At 43.3% G+C, this 23,338-nt stretch overlaps 1 protein-coding gene across 6 annotated transcripts; it reads left to right on the top strand.

The window, feature by feature from the left end:
- The first annotated feature begins 21 nt into the window (after positions 1-21).
- GXYLT2 (glucoside xylosyltransferase 2) lies at positions 22-23,338 on the top strand. Of its 6 annotated transcripts, none has more exons than XM_032121309.1 (8): positions 22-120; positions 485-1,381; positions 9,460-9,649; positions 9,850-9,981; positions 15,688-15,939; positions 16,917-17,040; positions 19,328-19,500; positions 20,120-23,330. In XM_032121309.1, exons 3-8 carry the CDS (start codon positions 9,509-9,511, stop codon positions 20,300-20,302), a joined length of 1,005 nt encoding a protein of 334 aa, XP_031977200.1. In that variant the 5' UTR covers positions 22-120; positions 485-1,381; positions 9,460-9,508; the 3' UTR covers positions 20,303-23,330. The 6 variants fall into 6 exon arrangements, with proteins under 6 accessions (XP_031977200.1, XP_031977203.1, XP_031977204.1 ...); XM_032121312.1 differs by having other exon boundaries at positions 33-674; positions 1,215-1,381; XM_032121313.1 differs by having other exon boundaries at positions 33-726; positions 1,215-1,381.

The following is a 23,338-nucleotide window of genomic DNA, read 5'->3' as shown; positions in this document are numbered from 1 at the left end:
GCCTCCCCTCAGGGCCTCCGGCCGCGCGTCCTGCGGGCTTTGCGCCGGGGCTCGGTGTTTATAGCTCTGCTCCTTTGCAGAAACGTGCCGCGATTTAAAGAGCTGCTTTAAATTCTCGCTGTCCGTAAATTTGAAGTTTCCTGATGTTTGCAAGCGTTGTTAGAAAGGGAACGATTAACAGTGTGAACGTGGGCAGTGTAACTGTGTAAAGCTAGGTCATTTAGGTTAAAAATCGCAATCTGTCATCTGGACAAATGAAAAGAATGAATTCTTACCTGCGATTGCATAAAATATCTTGCGCAGACGGAACATACTTTATTTCAGCAGCTGCTTTTTATAAAGAAGTGTGGAAATTGAACTTGAGCGGTGGGGAGATGGTTTGTTTCTTTCCTGTGAAACCAGTGGGTAATCCAGTGCTAATTCCTGTGAACAAACGCGCTGTTTCTGTTACGTTTACACTCATCTGTCTTCTCCTTTGCTGCAGGTAAGGTAGAAGATGAGTAAACAGAAGAGTGACCCCACGAGCAGTGTCAGAGTGGGAATTGCCAATTACATAAGGCTCTTCTAAGCTACTGGATTAATGCAAACATTAACAAGCGTGAACAGCAGGCATATCCTGATGGATCAAAAGAAATACAGCATTAAGGAGAACAAGAAGCTTCAATAGCAGAAAAGTTGGTATAAATGCTATGATTTATTAAATATAGCACCTAATGTAGAATTAAGGTAATTTTTCTGCCTTCACACCATGAGAGGTATTCTGGTTCCAGGTAATTGTCCACATTTTTAAATGGTACTGACTGTCTTCTTCTTACTGCCCCCTCTGAAATGCATTCAAATATTTTTGCTGGAGGGAAAAAGCATAATTATGTAACCTTTCCTAATAAAGTTTTCTTAAAAAAAAAAGAAAAAAAAAAAAGTAGACAAACTTCCAGGCTGGAAATCCAGTGAATATGACAACTCTTTATGAGAAAACTTCTTCACTCTTGAACTGAACTGAACCAGCAGTTCAAGTACTGCACAAAAATTAAATAATTTGCTTCAAAATAGATAGTTCTCCCTTTTAAATTTCTCCAAAATTTAAAACTGATGGATGGTTTTAATGTTCAGCTGAAACTTCCTTGTGTCCCAGTGTTTCACGTGCAGAAACTGAAGATGCATGGCATAGAAAAAGCTTTTTTTTATATTAAGAAGTTAATGCTCTCTCATTTCAGATGCTGATTTGGCTTGGACCAAGGCCTCAGTCATGTCCTCAGAAACTTTTGATGCATTTCCAGAGAACTTGAGTACTAATGAACTTTTGGACCTTGCCAAAGTAATCTGTAATAAGTGTATTGGACAGGAAGCTGGATTATGAACCAGTAACCACCATCTTCTCTGGGTAAGTTCAAATTTGCAGGACAAGTCTGTGAAAGATAGAGAAGTTTCATCTGAGAATTTATTCTTGTCTAACTGATACTTTCCAAGACTGCCTCAGAATTATTTTTTTAGAGCCTAAGAACTCCCAGCCTTTTTTTTTTCTGTGCTAATACCTTTGTTGTAAAAGAACTATTTATATACTGATTTTAGTGAAGAAAGCGGTGCATCGGGCATTCTGCTTTTCCATCCAAGTAAAGGATGAAGTAGCATCTCTAATGAGCGTGTCTTGCTTTCTTCTGTAAAATAATACATGCTGAGTTTTTTTAGAACTGTAATGAAAAAGTTTTATGTGAAAACGTCAAAGACTACATCTTTTAGTGCATCTTTCTGATGAGGGGACTTTGGCTGGTGTATACTTAATGGAGCACTGAAGAATTAAAATGCATTACTACAATGTTTTGGGCAAGTAATTAGGACAACTTGCTGTCTGCTTGAGAAATAGAAACATGAAGCTTTGCAATTTATAAGCACAATTGGCTCTAGGTGGCTAATAATAATGAGTAAATCTGGCTGCCTTGGAAATGGTAATCCAAACCAACTTACTAAAAGGGCTTAATTTACACATCTAGAGAAGAAAGCGATTGTATTGATGATACAAAAATCACACATTTGAACAGCTTGAGGATTGCAGCAGGTTGCTACTGCTACTCTTTTTCATTAAGTATAAAGTTTGGTAGGGTTTTATTATAGTATATATATTCTCAGGAAAGAGCATATGTTTATGCATTGTGGTTTTTCTGTAGTTTCTCATTTAGTATTGCTATTTTCTCTTAGCATGGAAGAATTTACATTTTCATATCTGGCCACAATCCGAGTTGGATGAAACTCTGAAAGAGTAGTTGTTCATTGCATTTGGACTGGTGCTAAGGCAAAGTACATTTTGGGATACCACTGTTGAAAGCATGTGCGGTCAGCAGTGTAAAATGGACAGGCCATTGCCAAGTGAATGCCAGTGTCACTTCCAGTGGTTCCATGAGGGACACGTGAGGCTCCTCCAGTACTAAACCCTGGGAGGGACTTGTGAGGCTCCACTTTCCCTTCCCTCCCCATTCCAGCGTTGGTGTCTCCACTCTTTGCACAGCTGATAGTCCAGCTCCATGGGGCAGCAAGAATTCTTGTATTTCTGTCATCCTCTACATTTAAAGGTCATAGAATATGAGCCCAAGTAAGATTTATTTCTGTGAAATTCAGTGTTACGATCTCTGCTGATATCCCACAGAAGACTGCTAGGATGGGTCACATGGGGACAACTTCAAAGCCACCCACAAGTGAGTGAGCGCTTTGTTCCTTTACAGTTCTACAAGTATTGCACTTTATCGTGTACCTGCCTTCAGTGCAGGTGGAGTGAGAAATGCGTACTGTCTGTAGGTGATAAACTGGGGCTGCAAGGCGGAGGGAGACTCGGTTTCCCTGTTAGCACAGCCAGAGGAAACTCGCTGCCGAGACGAGTTTCCCCTTTTTCTCCTGCTCACCTTGCTGTGCACGCTCACGCTCTCCCGGCACTGCCCACCCGTGAAACCAAAGGCACCTCTGAGTAGCCGCGGTCCGTGCCTGGCGCTCCTCGCTGCGCCGCCCCGCTAAGGAACACCAGACTCTGGCACGGAGCGGTCCGGGGCCGGGCGGCTACTCCAGACAGTACGGTAGGCGCGGCCCGCCCCGCCCCGCCCCGCTCGGGCCGGGCTGTGCGGCCACGTCCCCGCTCGGGCCGGGCTGTGGCGATGCGGCCGGCGGGACGCGGCCGCGCGGCGCTGCTGGCCCGGCCGTGCCGCGGTGCCCACCCGGCCATGCGGCCGTGCTGACCCGGCCATGCGGCGGCCCTGCAAGGTGGCGGCGGCCCTGCTGTGCCTGGCCGTGCTGTTGCTGCTCTATCTGCTGGCGGGCAGCGCGGCCCCGCCGCCCGCGCCCTCCGCGCCCGCCCGCCGCCCGCCGCGCCTCGGCCGGAGCCCCCCGAGGAGGAGCCCCGCGGGCGGCGGCAGCGCCAGCGCCAGGTAATGGGGGCGGCTCCATCCCCCGGCCCCTGCCCTCGGGAATTCCCTGCCCGCTGTGTCCGTGCCAGCCCCACGCGTGACCCGCCCGCCCCGCGGGTCCCCTCGGCGGTGTCGCTTTGGTGCCGGTGCGTCGGGCACTTCTCTCTCCCAGATGTTCTTCCCCCACGATTGACCGGTGATGAGAGACCCTTGTGCGAGCTGCCGGGGTTCACAAGAACAGACTTTCCCCTGCGTCTTTCCACCGGCAGCGTAGTTGCCAGAGATGCCACGAAAGCGCGTGGAGGTTTTCCTTGTGCCCGAGCGGGGGGTTCCCTCCTCTGCGTGAGCAGCTTCTGAAATAGCGGCTTTTCCATTAGTTCTGGCCTCGTTTCGGAGTCTGACGTGGGCAGTGTGGTACTCGCTGTCCGGAATGAGAGCTGCTGTCACCTCGGGAGCTGCACTTTGCGGGTTTTCCAGGGAAAAGGGAGGACGGCTGGTTATTGCCGTGTGCTGCCTCTGGGTTCCAAACTGTAGAGGCACTGGCAGATTTTAAGCTTTCGAGCTTTTTGTTTTGAATGTTTTTTATATGTAAATTAATTTAGCAGAACTTTAAAGGAGTTTTAAATCGTGGTGTGTTGTGTTTCCTCTCCCAGCACCTTACAGGCAGGGTATTTTTTTAAAAAACTAATTAGTTGAGAAAGGGCAGCTTTCGGTGGGTGGAGGACTTGTTTTCCCCTTTGCATTCCAATTATATTATGGTCAGTGTGACCTCATATATCTAATTAACTTGGTATGTCTTTGTGTCTCTGATTCATGATTTCACAGAGATGTTCTGAATGAAAGACTATTCCTGTTTTTTGAGCTCTTACTCCTTAACTTATTAAAGCAGTTGGTTTCTCCCCAGCATTGTTGCCCTACTGAATGCAGGAGATGTTTTCTGGGGCTGAGAGTGGGCCACGGACAGAATTCAAATGCCAGTATTAAAGCAGGATTATTTCCACTAGCAACTGTACCTCCTGAAGTCATTTTTCTTTAAGGCATATCTTTGTGATTATCATGGAAAACAAGAAGAACACTGAAGGAGGGAGTCCGGAAAGTATGGAACTGCCAGAGAGTGCAAACAACCATTCCATTTCAATGAGCTTTTCAGTGGCATCTTGTTTCACAATTTGACGTTATCTAACTTTTTGATTATTTGTTGACTTTGCAAGTACTTTTCACAAGGTCTACAACACAACAGCAAAAAAGGAGGAATTCAGTATTCAAACCATGCATGTTCTTCAAAATTTTGGGGTTTTGTGGGGTTTGGTGGTTATTTTTTTCCCCTCATGATCCTGCGCCATTGGCCCCAGCAGGAATTTATATAACTGAGAAGCACAATTCTGTGGGTCCTGTTCAGCCACTTGCTGAAAGATTCTCCATTGTGTTAGTTAGTACTAAAATTTGCTCAGGTGAGGGTATCCATTAAAAATGAATTTTTGTGGGGGGTGTGACATAAGTGTTTCAAGCGGAGGTGATGCTTGCCTGCTTGGAAAGGTGTCAGGTGGTGGGATCTGCTGGCCTTAAAAAGCCTGATCCAAGCTAAACTGAAAGCCGGGGGAGGGGGGGGGCTTGAATTTGGATTGTAAGAAACAGGTCATGATTATCATTTTAATTCTTCCTTATGAGCAAAGGAACATTATTTTTTAATTTGATGTGAGAAATCCTACCTTGTCTAGCAGATTTCTTCATGATAATAACAAATCTGATCAGGACCGTGTAAGATCTTGTGATGTGATCACAGTGTACATGCTTATATGAGACTGCATGATTGATCAACAGAAACTTAGTGAAGTTCTGTCTGCGTGAATGTAAAACGTTTGAGTTCAGTTTTGCCACGTTGGTTTGTGTAGTTGGATCAGAGGATGCAAGTTTTGGGCTCAGCTCAGAAACAAAGGTGTTACTTAGGATTTTTGTTTGCTTCATGAGAATCAACATCTTGCAGGGAAGATGTATTTTAACTGGGATTTGTAATACTGCTTTCTGTAGTCACAAAAGAACAGAAGACATCAGGTTTTAAGAAGTGCAGAAGTCTTGTATAGCATAAGTAGCTGTACATGATAAAAGCTTAGTGTAGGCACACGTCATTAGCTGGCTGGTGCTTCACAAATGTTAGCAATGACATTCATGTGTCCTGCTTTGGTCATCAGATAATTTTGACAAATCTAAGTAAGTTTCTGGTTAGCTTTGAAAACTTGATTTTTCATGGTGGTTTTAGTGCTCATTTCTCTTGGTAGTAGCAATTCCTATGCCTTCAGTAAGACTTTTTTTATATGAAGAATTTTAAATACATGCCAAACCAATGTGTGCGAAGTATCAAAAAGAAGCAGGATTGTTTTACGTTTGAAGGGCAGATGTGACCACGCTCTCTCTTAAACCAGCATGGCAATGCTGGGGAAGTGAACCTTTGCCAGCACATTTAGTTCCCTGAAAGTAACTTTTTCAAAGCAAAACATCCCTTGCATGGCAACCTGTCAAGATACTTTTTCTTTCTGTGCAGCCTGTGTGCACACACATGCAAGCTTGGCTTGAGTTTGATAATAACATGCTGAAGCCCCAAGTATTTCATACTTGTTTCATAAAGAACCCACTTCATGAAAAGAGAGAGAAACATCCATTCTGGTTTTCAGTGGGTTTCCCTTTCTCTGAGTTGTAGAAGGTGGAAACTTCAGCCATTTTTGCATTGATGGCAGCTACAATTGGTTTTGTGCAATTGCTGCAAAGTGAGAAATGTTGATTTAAAAACATTTATATTTCAAAGTGTGCAAGGAAATGTGTTTAATACCATGGAGCCCCTGTTGGGACATTGCCTCAGGGGTGGTTTTCAGGGAAGGAGCCTGTTCAGTGAATCACCAGTTTTGATACAATGCCTAAATCTACCCTTGTTTGTGCTGCAAAAGTAAATGAGATCATAATAGGAAGAAGGTTTCAAAAATTAACAACTATATTGCATTTTGGAAGTGTCTGCATGCATTATCTTTCTCTCAGGAATAAATTTGAAGGCTTGAATAGATTAGCAGGCTCAGTAATGCATTATTTTGAACGGATTTGGATTGATTTAGACAGGTTTTGGGTTAATTATGTTTGAGACACTTTGGCTGTGACTAATAAGAAAATTACATGTAATCTAAACTTTAAGACCTAGGAATGCACACTGTTGTGCTTGAGCACTCAGGCTGCTCCTGCTGTGTCAGTGCCTTTCTGAAAAAATTGTATGTAGTAAATAAAATACCAGTGAGCAACTGGATGGGAGTTGCTCTGTACTGTTGGAAGGTCTTTGCTATAAACATTTTATTGTGCTCCATCTTAGTGAGTTCTGTCTTCAGCCACTCCATGGGGATGTGTTCTGCAAGTATTTTGTGATGCTTTCTGGAGTGCTTAATCTTCGTTTCTGTATTTGTTCTTGTCAAACACATTAAACTTTAGGGCCCAGGTCTCTGCATTGCTTTTGATGCATTTAAACATTTAATTTAGGTTATAAAATCCAACTACAGACTGTTCATAACAGACAAGTTGAACTATAAAGGAGTGAATGTAAATGTTAGGAAGAATTGACTAATGATAATAATTGCACTACTCTATGGATCTATGGGCTTTTTAATATCTTGGGAGTCTCTTGGGGTAAGAAATTCTTAGAACTGTGAGAGCTGTTCCCATTTTACAGGTAGGACAACTTGGCTGTATCCTACACTTTGTCCTTTCATCCAGCTGTTCCTCTCTGTCCCTTCTGTTCTCCTTGCCCTGTATGAGGTGCTTGTATGATCAGAGGAGGGAAGAAGAGCTGGGATGTTCTTTGCCATGATCTGCATGTCTGCCCTCCAAGCAGTTTGACTTTGCCTCTACACCTGCCCCTTCTCAGGCATCTGGATAATTGTTATTTTTTGAAGGCTAAGTTAAAATTGCAGTCAATGCATCCTGCTGTGGCACTTTTTTATCTCCCATTCAAGCTCACCTTTGTTTTCACAGTCCTCTAGGTTTCTTTAGCTACTTTTAAAAAAAACCAAAATTCTTCTTTCAGTACCTCATTGCTACTTCTCTCAGTGGTTATTGCCCTCAGTGTCCCAGATTATGACTGATGTAGTTCAAATAGCTCCTTTTTCTGGGATTTTTATTCCAATTCAGGCCACTCCAGAGTTCTGAACCCCTGCACTGTTGGTAATTCCTCACCTCCAAGGCTCAGCTTTCTCTCCCACAGTGTCTATGTTGGATGTCTCTTGTTATCCCTACTCCCATGGGCCTTCCAGGCATTCTGCTTTCACCAAGGATTGCTTCTGCTGAGTCTGTCCGTTGGAAGTGCTGTCCACACATACTGGATTTTTCACTGCAAAACAGCTGTGTAATGCAGAGCTCACCGTGGCTAAAACTGCCCTGGAAAGCTGAGTGCTTTGGTGTGGGGTTTTGAAATGTTGCAATAAAAGTGCAGGGTTTAGTCCCTCTCCCAGTGAATTCCACTGCCAGAAGCTACATCAAAGCGGCTCCCAGACTGTGTATGGCTTGATTTAGAGACTCAATTAAGGAGAAACATTAAACAGATAGGGAGAAGGGGGGAAAGGTGATCTGTGTGAGCAGCTAATTATTCACTTCCATAATTCAGCGATTTTTACACTAATAGGTTGGAAAGTAAATACCACTTCACATAGATGTAGTATTCCATTATTTATACACTGATGAAATTGGGGGTTAATTAAGACTAAAGCAGAAGACTTTAAGCGCTTAATGAAATGTGTTGCTTTGTATAGTCAGTGAAGTGCCAGTGGCTGGTGCTCCTTTACACAGAGGTGGGTTACTCTGAAGGGTAGAATGCTGTTGTTAACACAGAGCAGCACTTCAATGTCTGGAAAAAAATAATAACAGCTTAAAACTGTTATTTTTCTCTTTATTTAGAACTTCTGTTTGTAGCATTAACTTCGGTGATGAATCGTGTGTGTGTAATTGTGTGTGCTGAGCAGGGGCTGGGATTGATGTCCTCCGCTCAGAGGTATGTCCAGAACAAGCAGTGATCTATGGTTTGCCTTTTGAACTCTCCTGGAATGATTACTGTGCCTGGGATTTAGTTGCTTGGTCAGCTCCATCCCGTGTAATAGAGGCTAAGTGCCATCTGTGCTGGAATGTGGATACACCATGGTGGAAGCATTCCTGGAGGATGCAATTTTTACTTCCACACTAAACACAGAACCAAGAGAATATTTTCAAAAGGTCTTCAACTCCCCAGGAGAACCTGATTTTTCTGGCTAGCAGGGAGCTTCAGTGTGCCTCTTACTGTGCTCCCTGTATCTGGCTGAAATGTACTTAAAGCCGACGCAGGTGGGTGCTAGGTGAAAATCCCACAGTTTGGCCCTTGGAATATAGTCTGATTCATCTGGGATGTGACTGTATTTGTTTTCAAAAATCTCTGTTTTAGCAAAATCTCATGGATTCCATGGGGTGAAATGGACAGCAGTCCTTTGAAACTCTGCCAGTGCCTTCAGGCCAGGATTAAGGCATGCATCTTTAATGGCAAAAAATTAATTAACTGTTAGAACAATTTACATATGGATGGAGTGGGGGGTTTTTTTTAAAGTATGGATGTCTTCTTCCATTACGGGCTTGGAAATGAAGTTGCTGGATGCCGTTGTGCCATCTGCATTGTGTTAGAAAGTTGGCTGGGTAGTTCTAACTCTGTTCTGGCTTCCTGACCTCTGGGCTGGGGAAAGAGCTGTCACTTGCACGGAGCAAGGTGGTGTCTGGTTTGAGGTGCTGTGGAATTGGCTTCATCAGTGTCTGTAGTGCAGTGATTTTTGCAAACGCAGAAATGTAGGAATGACAAAATTTCTGAAAATAGCCTGTATCTTTGTGCTGTGATTGTAACACTATTTATTGGTCCCGTTGACAAAAATTAGCATGCCGTTTGCATGTTTGTGGACATCTAACCAGAAAAAAACTCCCGATCCCTTGCAAAATGATGCTGAAGGAAAAAATCAACCACCCTGATGTCTGTTAATGTGGGATACTGTCTACCTCAGTAATTTTTATATGCCTATCTCTGAATTTTCAGGAAGCCTGGGGAGCAGAAACATCCAAAGGAGCCCCCATCCTTGCAGTGCATGCATCTGGCAGTGGTGGCATGTGGGGACCGGCTGGAGGAGACGCTGATCATGCTGAAATCAGCAGTTCTGTTCAGCAACAGGAGGCTCTGCTTCCACATCTTTGCCGAGGATTCCCTTAAGCCTGAATTTGAGAAGAAGGCGAGTTTCTTTGTCATTTGGTAAATAAATAAATGAGTTAGTGATAAGTTGTAAATTTTTGCGAAAAATTAAATTGAAATCAACGAGTAGCAGCTGAGAGTGTTGTTTACTGTACACAGTTACAAATTCCTTATGCATGCGTTTTTTTACAAAAGCTGTATAACGTGTAGTGTCTAATTTCCTCCCACCGTCTCTTTCAGTTAAAGGAGTGGCCTTCCTCGTATACAAAGAAGTTTGAGTCCAACATTTACCCAATAACCTTCTCAGTAGGAAATGCTCAGGAATGGAAAAAGTTATTCAAACCATGTGCTGCCCAGCGTCTGTTTCTTCCGGTAAGGCACCTGGGTTTCTGAGTAGGTTGCTTCAGGAAAAGGTTAATTCCACAGAAAGGAAGCTTTGCTGGTGTAATACTAAAGCCATTTTCAGGCTGAAACATCTGCTTAAAGATATTTTAGTCTGTGCTTAAGACACTGTAAAAAAAACCACAGAAATCCAGCCTGGCTTTTTCCTGGCTAACAAAGGATGTGTGTTTCTGATTTGTCTTCAGTTCCTAGGGCTCTCCAGGCTCCAGAGAGAGTGTGAGAGCTCTCTCAGGGCAGATCTTTTGGGGTAGATGCTGCGTGCCTTTCGTAAATAACATTCTTTACAACCTGTCCTCTTTACCCACCATCTTCCTTTCCATATGTTAGCCCTTAAACTGATGCTCTCAGCAACCCCTTTTCCCTGAGTTCTATTTCTTTTTTCCAAGACTGTCAGAATTGCCCTTAAGGTAATAATTCCAGTGTGTTTGAAGTTGAATTTCATGCAAGAGCTTGGTGTATCCTGGGATCTTCAAGTTCACTGAAAAGTTGTATTATACTCAGTGTCATAAACTTGGGGAGAAGTGTTGATACCAGTTTTGCATATCAGAAGTGGAAAGAACATTTGCATAAAGCAATTTCTGTGGAACTGAGAACATCTATCAAAAATATCTTGTGGGTTGCTGTTGATTGGGGTGACTCCAGTGAAGTGACAAGCTGTTCACATAATCCAGATTTCTTCATCGCTGTCTTAGGAGAAGTGGGGGGGGACGACAAAGAAATCTTTCCCCTCTCAGATGGAAGCAATCAGGAGACAGCTGCACGTCCAGATACGTAGCCTGTGAATACATATGTGAGAAAATATGTGCTGTCAGCAGTTCTGCTGATCTGCCATTTAGGGGTGGACTATCAACAGCACAAAGGCCAGATGGGCTGGAAGTAACTCCAACTTCAGCAGGGGTCCTCTCTCCCCTGAGTAAATATTTGTATCACCTGGAAAAGAATCCCTAAGTGTTAGCTTGTTCCATACAGAGTGCCAGGATGTACTGGGTAAACAGAAATCTCTGTTCTTCTGTGGTATTTTCTGTCATTTTGGAATACTAATCATAGGAATGATTTAGCTTTTATTTCTCATCACTGTTCTGATGACAGAAAGGGGATATGCATTCATGCTGATTCCTTCAGGCTGGACAGTGTTTTTATTGATTCCTTTTTGTCCCTCACGTTGCTGAAGTTCTCCAGCAACTTCCTTTAAGGAATATTACACTGTTGCACTCCGTGTTACAAAAATGAGAGGGCAGCTGGGACTGTAGATGTTTCTTTCTCTAGGGGCAGTTGCAAAACGCTGTATGTGGTCAGGCTGAGGTTTATGGCTTTGTGTAGGAGGGGCTGTCCAAGAGGAGTTGCAGCTGACACGGTATAGTAAAGTTGCGGCTGATGTGGGTATGGTAAAGAAAACAAGCTGTAGTCGTAGCTGAGGTGGTAAATGTCCCGTGGGTCCCCCGAGCTTTGGTGCTCAAGTTCACAGGCTGATAACCTTGGGCTGTTTCTGGGTAATTCCAGCCATTATTTTGGTTTTTTGGTGTTTGATAACTGGGTTCTGATATCCCATTTGAAGTGGCAGCACACATTGGGAGCAGAGGTTTCCAAGTGTTACTGTTTAGAGAACTAGTTTGACTTTTATTTTTAATAAATACCAGCAAAATATCAGCGTAATTTTTTTCTTATCTTTCCCCGTACTGAGCATTTTTCCCTGCAGCAGCATGAAATGTGCCTGGATTTAGGGAGGACCCCAGGAGAGCAGTAGTTGAGTTTATCAGCTGTTTAGCTCTCAGTTGTGCAAATTGTCTTGCTCCTGATAATGCTAAGCCCGAGTGGAATGTGAGTCTTTGATTCACAAGTGCCTCTCCTGCCAAAGAGATCTCCTCTGCAGCACCAGCAGGCGTGTGAAAGTGGACAGGAGGGTCTGAGGAATGTGTTCAGGGAAAATAGGGTAAGAACCTTTCAGTGGTTTTACCCACTGATGAAGGTAGAGCTGTGGGATGTGACCCTGTGGTTTGCAGTACTGAACTGTTCTGTCCTGGGCAACAGGTTGAGGTGCACATTTCCCAACTTGTTGAATCTACTACCCAGGATGCTGAAATATTAAGGAAGACTGTACAGCATCTTGCATTTTTTAGAGGCATTTTGAGACATCTGATCACATTTGCCACTTAGATGCAGGGGATGTAGATGGAGGCTCTGTGTAATCTTACAAGTCAATCTCCTGCTGCACTCTGCTGCAATAAAACCATCCAGGGCATTTGCAGAGACACCGGGAGGAAGATGTGGATCTTTTTGTGAATACAGAATGAAACTTTAACACTAAACTAGGAGGGCAGTGCTCTCAGCAGTCACTTAGAACTGGTTTGTACTCCTGGCATGGGTTTTAAGGCAGCAGGTGAGGGACGTCTTCTGGTCCCAGGGATGTTGGTCCCTTAGGGCTGGCTGCAGCTGTCTCTGTGCTGCTCTTCTGGAGCTACCAAAACAATCAGATAAAGTATCCTGAAATGCTTAATGGATTTTTGGATGAACATTTAGAGTCCTTCTGAAAACACTTAATCTACTTAAGAGCTTTTAAGATAGATTAGCAATATCCCTGTGTTACAGCTCTCCTCTTGAGGGATGCTCAAGTATCCAGCCCAGTGGGAATAGATGCCAGGGCCTTATCTAGACAAAAGTCTCTGCTGTAACTTGAGTTAATCTCTTACTACAATGAGGTTTAGTAACTCAACTTTGTGGTACTGTTACTCCGGCATCAAGCTTTGTGATTTGTCCCTAATTTTGGATAAAGCTGTGCTAAGCTGCCATATGAGCCCTCACAAACCCTTAGGTAGCCCAGCTTCACAGTACACCAGCGTGTGTTTACTCAGGAGTGTGTTATTCCTTGCCAACCTTGCTAACACAGAGAGAATCTATGGAGACAGAAGTTGTGAAATCAAATTACAGATAATTGAGTATTTAAGTGAAGTGCCAGGCTAAATATAGCCAGTTCTGTGCAGAACTTTTCGACAGATTTACTAAGAATACTCTGTATAGCTGCAAAAAAAAAAAAAAAAAAAAAAAAAAAATCACACTTTTAAGCTGTAAGTGCCTGTAGAACAAGGGGAAGACAAGCACAGCAAGCCGTATTTCTGGCCATCCCTTTCCAAAATCCCAGGCTGTCAGGTGTGTCTGCATGACTTGTGTGAGTTCAGACCTCCAGACACAGCGTGGCAAAGCTCCTGCTCCAGCTCACTGCGTGTCGCTTTTAACCTGCGCTGCAGGTTCTGCTCTGTGAGGAACTCCTACAGCTGCAGTTGGTGAAATTAAATCCCCCCTATCCAAGGCACAGCCAGGAGAGATGTGAGCAATTCAAACTGACATCTGCAGGGTTTAAAGGAGTCTTAACATGTGAAAGAGAAAGTGTGAAGGGCTTAAAGGAGGTAACAGAGCTCTTTTTTTAGCCGGTTGGGTGTCACTGCAGGGCAACACCTTGGACACAGGAGAAGGAAGAATCTTTTGACCAGCAGAAAGGAGGGCATGTGAATCCTGAGAGGAGGAATACCAGGTAGGGTCAGGTGCTGGTAGGTTGCCATTGCACAAAGAACTGAAGTACCTGCTTGAATCTGTAGGAAAATTGTTACAGTCTGTGGACTTCCACAAACTTAAATTTACTTGTGCATTGAAGGCTGCTGAAAGAATGTTTTTCTGCAGGAAGAGGCAGTGGCCGGGCTGTCACTTATGCTTGGGGAGGATGACAAGGGTCTGTAGGTACCTGTTAAATTTCCCCCTGAACTGGGGTAAGTTTTTCCTGCTGGAAAATGCCTGAACTTGTCTCTCTACCAGGGCCCCTTTAGACAAAAATCTTACATGGTCTGCAGTGTGCTGTGGTCTGCAGTCTGCTCTGCTTGTGTTCCAGAGTTACCTCCTGTCTCAGATAAAATTTTGGGTGATTTTTCTTTTTTTAATGTATTTTGCTTTTATGTGACTTCGTATAGCAGGCCCCTATGAATTAGGTAGTGCAGAGTAATTAATACACAATATCCAGGATATCCTTATACTGCAACCCTTTTCTCCTTTCAGGCTGTCTGTCTTCTATTGATTTGCTGTTACAGTAGCTGTCTTTTTTATTGGTTTGGTTTTTTAGTACTGGGCTTGAGGATACTTAACATCTGCAAATATTTACTCTGAGCTCTTAGTGTATTATTGAACTGTTTGTCACTCATTTATTGATACCTCCACATGCTGGTTTGTGGGTTTTTTTGTGGGAAAATGCTGTTTGCTATAATCTTCCATCCAGGCAGAGCGATCTGGATTGTGTTGAATGTGATTACTTGGAGTTTGTTGTAAGCATAACTTTTGTTTAAAATGCAGAGACAGTTCCTTCTCCTGCTTGCTTGCCCTGTTCTGTAGGAAGAACATGTAGTTATCCTGTCAGAAATACAGGTCAGGGATTTGTTAAACTTGACTAAATGTCAGTCTGAATCCCAAGGTGTTCAGTCAGGTGAAAAATCTCATTTAAGTCTTTACTCACGGATTTGGCATCTTAGTGGATTCCTGTTGAGCATGCTTAGAGGTGATATTTTTCACTCACTTGTTGAAAATCCTAATGTTCACTCTATTTCACAGGTAATCCTCAGTCCCAATACATTAGAATTTATGTAAAACCCAATTTCTTTGGTAGAATTTCCTGTAACCTGCATAAATAGGAGAGTTTGTCATTGCAGTTGGATGAGAGAGCGGTTGTTGTGTTCCACAACATGGTAAAAATCCAAAGCCTTTTGGATTTGCTTTTCAAAGAAAGAGAGAGAAACAAATAGGGGTTTTGGCTGAAACCAAAGTAAGAAAATTTCAGTCCTTCGGGAAATTTTGGACAGTTCTAGCAATTAATGAAGAAGAGCAGCAAGAATGCAGTTGGAACTGGTGGTCATCTGTAGGTAATGATCTTTATTGCTTTAGAAAGATTTGAAGCACCAGATCATTTGTCCCACCATGGGGTACTAATGAACGAGTGTGTAAGGATTTGGTCAACCACAAGGGGGAACATGGTCAGCAGGACCAGCTGGAATATCCTGGCTCTAATCTGCAGTTTACACCCTTGTGACCTGACCAGCTGTACTGTGGTTATTCCTCATACAGAATCTGGTAACAGAGCTCAGAATACGACCTGGTATGTTCCAATGTGACACTTCTGTTTAACATCCAAATTTTGTTCTTCAGGGGGATGCACATATATTTGTGGTCAATGGGGTTGTCTTAATTAATGTGAAACAGTTGTGTATATTAATACTGAATATAAGCTTAGAAGTTTTCTGCTCTCCTGGGTTACCCTTTCTGCCAGTGGAGAACACTGTATGCTTCACCACTTAGAGATCTTGAAAAGAGCTCTGTAAATATATGTTACATACATGTAACTTCTGAGCAGATACTAAGTAGTCCTTGCAGGTATTTTTGGGAGCTCGGTGGATTGCTGCTTTATGTGAAGGTTAATTCAGCCCCAGTGCTCTGGTAGCTGTTTCATTGTGCAGTTCAAAAAAACCCCACCGCAAACAACAAGCCAATAATCTGATAACTGTTGTTCCTCTGTGTAATTACATTTAGCTGATAAATCAATATCCTCTTCCAAATTATCAGTTTAAAATAAAGGTACTTTGCCAATACTCTTTTTGTTTGTGGTCTCACTGATTTGTTTCTCATCTCGCTGCGCAAACCCCAAAGGTGATTTTAAAGGACGTGGATTCCCTGCTTTACGTGGACACTGATGTGCTGTTCCTGAGGCCCATCGATGACATCTGGCACCTCCTGAGAGAGTTCAACTCCACCCAGCTGGCTGCCATGGCCCCGGAGCACGAGATCCCCAAGATAGGCTGGTACAGCCGCTTCGCCCGTCACCCTTATTATGGCAGCACTGGCGTCAACTCCGGCGTGATGCTGATGAATTTGACACGGATCCGCAGCACTCAGTTCAAGGTGAGAACAGATGCAGCTGTTGCAGAAGCTCAGGATTGGTGTATTTTTCACATCTTGGAAAGCTTAGTGTAAAATTACTTAAAGTTCGTAATACAAAGAATCAGAGAAATATGGAATATGTATAATTGGATACTAAAAGCAATTGTGAACATGATTACTAAAATAAATGAAACTTCCTCAAGGCTGGAGCAGTGAGAACTTGCAGCTGAAGCAGTCTGGTAGCAATGTTAAAAATGGCTTCCCCAACTTCTTACTTTTCCCTGAAAAGATACATGAAAGAACAAACTCAAGGCTCTTCAGCGCAGTTGCTGTCTTGTTTTTAAAATTGGAAAGCTTGATGTGAGTACCAAGAGAAACTGGGAATTTTTGCAGCTGTTGTAAATAGACTTTTGCATCCTGGTGCAGATAAATGACTCTGTGAACTGGTGTAAGTGAGAAGGGAACATTTTCACGACAGATCCGTGTTATTGAGCACATATTCTGTAATCACTAAAACTTTGCTTACCCCAAGTGGTTCCTCAGGCAAGGCCACAGGTTTCCTGCATTTTTACAGGAACAGCTGGAGTAAAAAAATAAACAACAAACATTGCTCTTGCTACCATAATTCCAAGGGAAGATGACCTTTGGTCTATGTTTTTCCTTGCTTTTATACCTTGGTTTTCACCTTGTCCCTGCATTTTTCCACTTTTTTACCTTTTTCCCCTCCTGTTTCTTGGAATAGAAAGACTGTGAATAGCAGGAGCCGACATCAGAGCTGGGCCCAGGAGACCTTGTTTTCCTGTTTAGACTAACACAGTGGGTTCTGTTGTTACAGCCCTGTCCATGTCTAACAATTCCTGGCAGTTCTTAATTTTTTACCTGGGTGTCTGACATGGCTTAGCAGAATTTAGAGATATCTCTGTGTGCCCCTCTCTGAGTCAGATATCACAGCACTGATCCTGATATTAACCCCTTGCTTTTGTTTTCATGCCCTGCAGAACAGCTTGATACCAGGTGGTTTGACTTGGGAGGAAATGTTGTATCCATTATACCAAAAGTACAAAAATTACATTACGTGGGGAGACCAGGATTTGCTAAATATCATTTTTTACTTTAACCCAGGTAAGGAATGATTCTCGGAGTTGTGATTATCTGTGTTGAGAAAATACCTTGAACTTGATTCTTTTTAAACTGCTATTTGTTATTTATAATATTCATAAATACTCTGGTATGGAGTTACTGTGTTACTGCAACCTCATAGGATTTATAACCTATAAAAATATTTCTGACATTACTGCAGGTAATGGGGCTTGGACTTGGTTCCATTGAATATGTAAATCTGTTTTCTGGAGATTTGAGAAAATGATGAGGTATAAAATCAATGATGAAGTGAAGGGGTGAAGTTCACGTTGTGTCTGTGCTTCAGGGTGTCACTGGACCAGGGTGTAGCTGCAAAAATGTTTTTGTTTCATATGTTTATCTGAATGTGAAAGTGCCAAACTTCCTGCAAAGCTAAGGCCTGCTTTTCTGAAATTCAGCTGACTTGTGATACTTATGCATATAAGTAACAAAGCTAATATAGACAGAAAGTGGAGATAGCCGTTGGAATATCTCATCTAAAGCAGCTTCCAGCCTTTGAACTGAGTGACCCGGCCTCAGCAGGCACCAGGATGGTGTCATCGATGTCCTGCTGGTGAGAAATGCAGGGATTTAAACATTGGAGAGTAGCAGACACTTCCCAGAGAAGCTGAGAACCTTTTTTCATGTTTCTAAATGGATGCTGAGTATCCATCCTTACTGCTTTTCCTGGTTTCCTATGTGATCTTGTCACCTCAAGTGATCTTAAGAATAAAACAAGTTTGGAATTATCTTTATTTATTCTGCTCCCTTTTCTTTTTCTCTAAGGAGTCACAGGGTAGGTAATGGATGTACCCAAATCCAGGCAAATTGCAGGAGTGAGGAGAAGCAAAGCAAAAAGCAAACATCTGTTTACTGCAGACAGATGTCAAACATCAGTGTCCCTGGTACACCATATATTGCCCCCAGTCCTAGGGAAAAATATAGTGAGAATTAATTTCCAAAAATAAATTAATATTATGGGAGTATGGTCTCCTGGAGAAAGAAAAAGATGGAGCCAGACTAGTGAAGTCAAACTCAAGCTGCTCACTGAAGTGTGCAGGAAAAAAACAAGGATTGTAAAAATCCTTTAATTTTGTGATGAGTGTTCTCTGTCAAAGCCACATGCAGGGACTCCTCTGCACCACAGTCTGTCCTTTTCTTGGAACCGGTAAAGAATTTTTTATGAATTGCGTAATATCAGACTGCTCAGGAAAAGAAAACAAAAGAACTGGATACAATTAACACAGAAAACTGGACTTTCTGGGGTCTTAAGCTCTGGGTTGTTGAGACTGCCTGGGGAGGGAATTGGCCGAGACTGCTGCAGGTGCCTTTTTACAGATGTGAGTTAAAACCACAGAGAACTCTGTTACCTGGACCTGAGGAGCTGCTGCCTTTGCCCATCTCCAAAGACCGCTCTCCCTTCCTGGAGAACTCTGCTAGAGAGCCCTTAAGGGAAGAAAACGTTCAGAAAGTTTTTCTGCTGCTTTTCAAGAACCACATGGGACCAGCTGCAGGCTTCCCGGGAAGCTGGGAAAGGCCAAGGGAAGAATTCAATCTTCAGTGCTTCTGCCATGCCCTGCTGGCACCAGCCATGATTCATTGTTCCCCAGGGCCGAGGCAGAAAGGTTGCAGGGACTGGAGTGATTTATGACAAGCAGATTGCAAGCACTGTGTGCACAGAGTTTAAAAAAAATCACCAGGAGAAAGGGAGTTATGAGCCCTTTTGAGAAATTAGGTTCATCTCTAAATAACCTAGACCTGTGAAATTAATGGATGATGACTCTTTGGAGGGCTGTGGATAAAATACACCACCCCTTATGCTCTGCTGTGTAACAAATTGCCATGGCCTCTGTGACAGCTTCAGCAGCAAACACTGGATGTACTTTGCAAGTTTTCCCTTGCTGGCTCCAGGAAGAGTCAGAATTTTTCATAACCCTCATTGCTGTGTGTGCTTCCCAAGACATTCCTGTCACTCCAAAAACTCCTTCCTATGGCAGAGGGCGCTGGACAGTGCTGCCTGGTGTGTGCTCTGGTTCGATTCTTCCACTTCAGCTTTCTGGAGGGCTTCCTTGGGTTGTGTTTGGTCCCAGATTTTGTATTGTCCTGCCTGTTCAGGACCAACAGCTGGGGTGTGTAGTTACCCATGAGGGAAGGAAGTGTCTCTGCTGGGGATACTTGCAGAAGAAGTAACTGAATATTTCCTGATCATCAGTCCCAGGTTGGTTTAATTCACTGTAACTCTTGTCTGATTGTCTTTTCTCCTTGCGTGTGCCCTGGCCAACGTGGGCAGAGTGTCTGTACGTGTTTCCCTGCCAGTGGAACTACCGGCCTGACCACTGCATGTACGGCAGCAACTGCCGGGGGGCGGAGGAGGAGGGGGTCTCCATCCTGCATGGCAACAGAGGGGTCTACCACGACGACAAGCAGCCCACCTTCAGGGCCCTCTACGAAGTGATCCGAGATGTAAGTGCTGCCTCCACAGAGCTGCTCCTTCTATCCCAGGGTGGATTCCTGCTCCATTGGGATTGCTCTGCCAGCGAGCAGGCTGGGTAGTTGTGTTTGAGTAAAACCCATCAGACCCAAATGAACGTGGTTACTTTGGCCTTGTATGCATTAGGGGTGGTTCAAACATTGCTCCTTCGTACATAGTAATCAAAAAGGCCAATTTTCTGTAATACTGAAGGAAGAAAAAAGGTGCAGGAGTGGAGCTTCTCATTCTGGGGCTGCAGCTCTGGTCCATAAATTGCCAGGGAAAGCTTGTCCTCCCTGAGCACCTGGAGCCTCTGCGCGCATGGAGGGCAGAAGCTTGTCCCACAGACACCAGTGCCTGTGTGCACTTAAGGTGTTGTGTACATACAGCTCTGCTTGCCAAAACTCCTGTTTCCTTACAGGATCCTTATGTTAATAAAATTCCTGTAAAAGCACACTCTCAGGCAGGGTGTGAAGTGATGGGGTTGGTGACACTTGGGCAGGTGAGGGACAAGACGTTTCCCACCTATGGAAGGTTTTTCTTACAGAAACTTATAAAATGCCATTTCACAACTAGTGAAAACTAAAAATTCTTATTTCTTCTTTTCTTTAGTTTCCATTTGAAGACAATCTCTTCCAGTCCTTGTACTACCCTCTGCAGTCGAAGTTTCTGGATACAGTGCACACTTTATGTGGGAGAATTCCACAAGTATTTTTGAAGCAAATTGAGAAAACTATGAAGAAGGTCTATGAAAATCGTGTCATTGTCTATTTGGGGGCCAACCACAGATACTAACTGCAGCTCTCTTCTTACACAGAAGTTTTAAGTCTTGTACTCCATTTCATGAAGGGTATAAATGAAGAATATGAACTCTTTGACTGAAACTCAGAATTAAAATATTTTTTTATCCAATTTCCTAATGACCCTTGAAATTACAAAAAGCAGGAAATCCTAGAAGCCTACTGAGATTGTTGCTGAGAACAGCAGGAGAATCCTTTCTTTGTGGAGTACAGTTGTAGCCTGCCTCCCCAGTCCCTTACAGTTTAAGAATATATTATCTGGCTTGGTAATGTGAATTGCATTAGGCACAGTCCAAGACTATTGTCAATGAAGAGTACAACCCCAGGTAATATTGATCTATTTTCCTCTTTAATTGCTATTCCCTGCACAGTAGTAGCAGTGTTTCACCACCAGACAGTTTTCCATCTCTGCCTTGGGAGATGGCCAGTGCTGCCCCTGACTCCCCTCTCCTGCATGGAAATGTATTTCTGCCTGGCACTTCCATTTCTGGGATCATAGAACCACAGAATTTTAGAGTGGTTTGGATTGGAAGGAACAATCATGGATATCTTGTTCCACCCCCTGCCATGGGCAGGGACATCTTCCACTGGACCAGGTTACTCCAGCCCTGTCCAGCCTGGCCTTGAATACTTCCAGAGATGGGGAGTTGAGAGCTTTATGCTGGGATCATAATGAATAGTCTCAAAGTGAAGGAGTATACAAGATGCCTTTGATGTTTATTTAAAATACTATATTTAGCCTAAATTTCCGAAGTGTGATCATCTTGTGATATGCACAAAGAGCTTCTTTAAATTGCAGTAGCTGAAAGGTGCTTGGGCCCGGTCCCTAGGGAACTGGAAGTGAGGACACTCTTACAGAGCAGCGATCCAAGAGCAGACTCACTCCTTCAGAGCAGTGCTCCAAGGGCAGACTCCCAGAGGGCATTTTCTAGGAGTAAGCCCCAAGGGTGTGTGTAGGAGTGCTTCAAGGAAGCAGCAGAGAAAATGATGTTACTTTTCAAGTCTATTCAGCAGAAAACATCAGCCACGACTCGGAACTGCTCACTTTTGTATCTAACAGGCAAAGTAGGAGCAGGGTGAGCAGGGTGAGATAATGAAGCCTTCCCGTAATGAAAGGAAAACTGGCACAGATGGGATATCCTGTACACATATCATGCGTTTGTCAGAGAGAAATGGTTGGGGGCTGTAGATGAGGGAAAAGATATGTTCCCAAAGTTAAAACAGGATTTCTGAGGAATTGCAGTTTTGGGCATTCTCCCCTATCCAGTCAGGGCTAATACAGAGTTTCATAAGAAAACAGACTCCAGGAGTCTTCCTTTTGTCTCACACATTTCTCTCTCCTTGTATGGCAATTCCAGAGAGGAGGGAAAACACGACCTTGGTGCCATCCCAGGCTGCCAGATAAGATGTGCACGGGATGGAGTTCCAACAAGCTTTTCCCAGACCCTGGAGTGTGGGAGTGTCTGTGACACAGCCTGGCAGAGAGCAGGACTTCAGGCAGCTGAGCGGGGGAGTGTTGGGACAGGGGCTTGGAGTAGGGGACAGCGAAACTGCCGGACCTCACAGGCGTGACAGGAACAGAAACCTTGTTTGCACCTCTGCTGGAAATTGTAATCACAGTTTGATTAAACAATGTGTTTTGACTCCAGCCCTTATCTCTCAGTGTTTGCCACCTCAGTAAATTGACATGTGAAGGACAGAGGCAGCTCGACTGTTGTGGTTGAAAGCCTGGGACTGAGGCTTAAACTTGAGCTGAGATGCCTTTCCATCTTGCCTTAGGATTTTCTATTTCAGCTGAAGTTGCAGTTGCCAATTTAAAGAGAGTACACTTCTAACTACTGAGAGAAGTTTGAAATGTAGCCCAAACAAGCATTGAAGATTTCAGAACCAGAAGGCAGAGAAAAGAATGGGAAGCTGCTGATTTAAAAACTTTAAAATAATGTATGACAGGTAAACCTTTAGGCCAGCAATTCTGAGAGCTTGTATAAAGTATTAGCTTACTTTTTGGTCTTCATTTTCAAGTATCAGGGTAAAGCTGACACAGGTCTAACGAGGGTGGATGAGCTGTGTGCTGGGCAGGCTGAATTCCTGATTTCCATGGTGTCTCCAAGCCACAGAAAGCTGCAGAGCAAAGTCTTGCTGCCCAGACAATTGCAGCCCCACTGCTGAGGCTCTGGAGTTTTGGAGGCTGTGGTTTTGTAAGCTGTGATTCAGCAGAACGCTGCAACTATGGGCACATTCAAATGAAGGAGTGGAATTCATTACAAAACAAAGGCATTATTGCATATGAACTGATTAGAGATTAAAGCAGTGCTTTTTATGTTCACAGGAGGTGCTACATTTTATTTAGGAAGAACTGAGTTATGTTCTTAACAGCTATTAAATATATGAAGTATTCGCTTTAACATGAAGACTCTTGTTAATGTAATATCAGCTGGCAGGAAGAATGGGGGAGGTTCCCCCCTGCTGGGCTTTTTCTGAGGAAAAAAGCAATAATTTGAGCTCTCCAAAGTGTTTTAAAACAATTATGTAACTTTGATTTTTGTTGTTGTTAGAATTATTAATTTATATTTTACTACAGCTCCCGAAACCATGGTATATTTTAGTTTTAACAGTAGTTGATTGTAATATTCATCTTACTTAGAAACCAGTTTTAATTCATTTTGTATTTCATACTTGTGGCTAATTCCATGTTAATTAGCCTTCATTTATCTTAATAATGGGATGTGTAAATACTTACAGAGACTTTATGTCCTCATTTCCCCTTCCTCTCCTGTATTTTAGTTATTTCCAATGGTATAATTGATAGAGCTCACCAGCATTTTGCTTAAAGTGGAAACTGGAAACTGCTCAGTGTGCGTGTGTGCACAGCAGGAGCGTGTGTGTGAAAATGTCCCTTTTCTCGGTCACTGAATTGCTTGTGGATTTTTCTTTGACAAGTGCACTGATTGTTACAGCTCCCAAGGAGGCTGAGCAGTGCACTTCCCTTGGCTTACAGTACAAATAAATGAAATTTTAAGCAAGCTCTGTA

Source organism: Corvus moneduloides, chromosome 11 (assembly GCF_009650955.1).
Source record: "Corvus moneduloides isolate bCorMon1 chromosome 11, bCorMon1.pri, whole genome shotgun sequence".
Taxonomy (NCBI): domain Eukaryota; kingdom Metazoa; phylum Chordata; class Aves; order Passeriformes; family Corvidae; genus Corvus; species Corvus moneduloides.
The sequence above is the reverse complement of the archived record's forward strand: the minus strand, read 5'-3'. Positions and strand labels throughout refer to the sequence as shown.

Bases quoted from the DNA above. Each gene is read 5' to 3' on its own strand.
- GXYLT2 (XM_032121307.1), top strand. From the start codon at position 3,226: ATGCGGCGGCCCTGCAAGGTGGCGGCGGCCCTGCTGTGCCTGGCCGTG. The intron at 9,982-15,687 runs GTAAGGCACCTG...CAAACCCCAAAG, and splicing joins CCCAGCGTCTGTTTCTTCCG to GTGATTTTAAAGGACGTGGA. The intron at 17,041-19,327 runs GTAAGGAATGAT...CAACGTGGGCAG, and splicing joins CATTTTTTACTTTAACCCAG to AGTGTCTGTACGTGTTTCCC.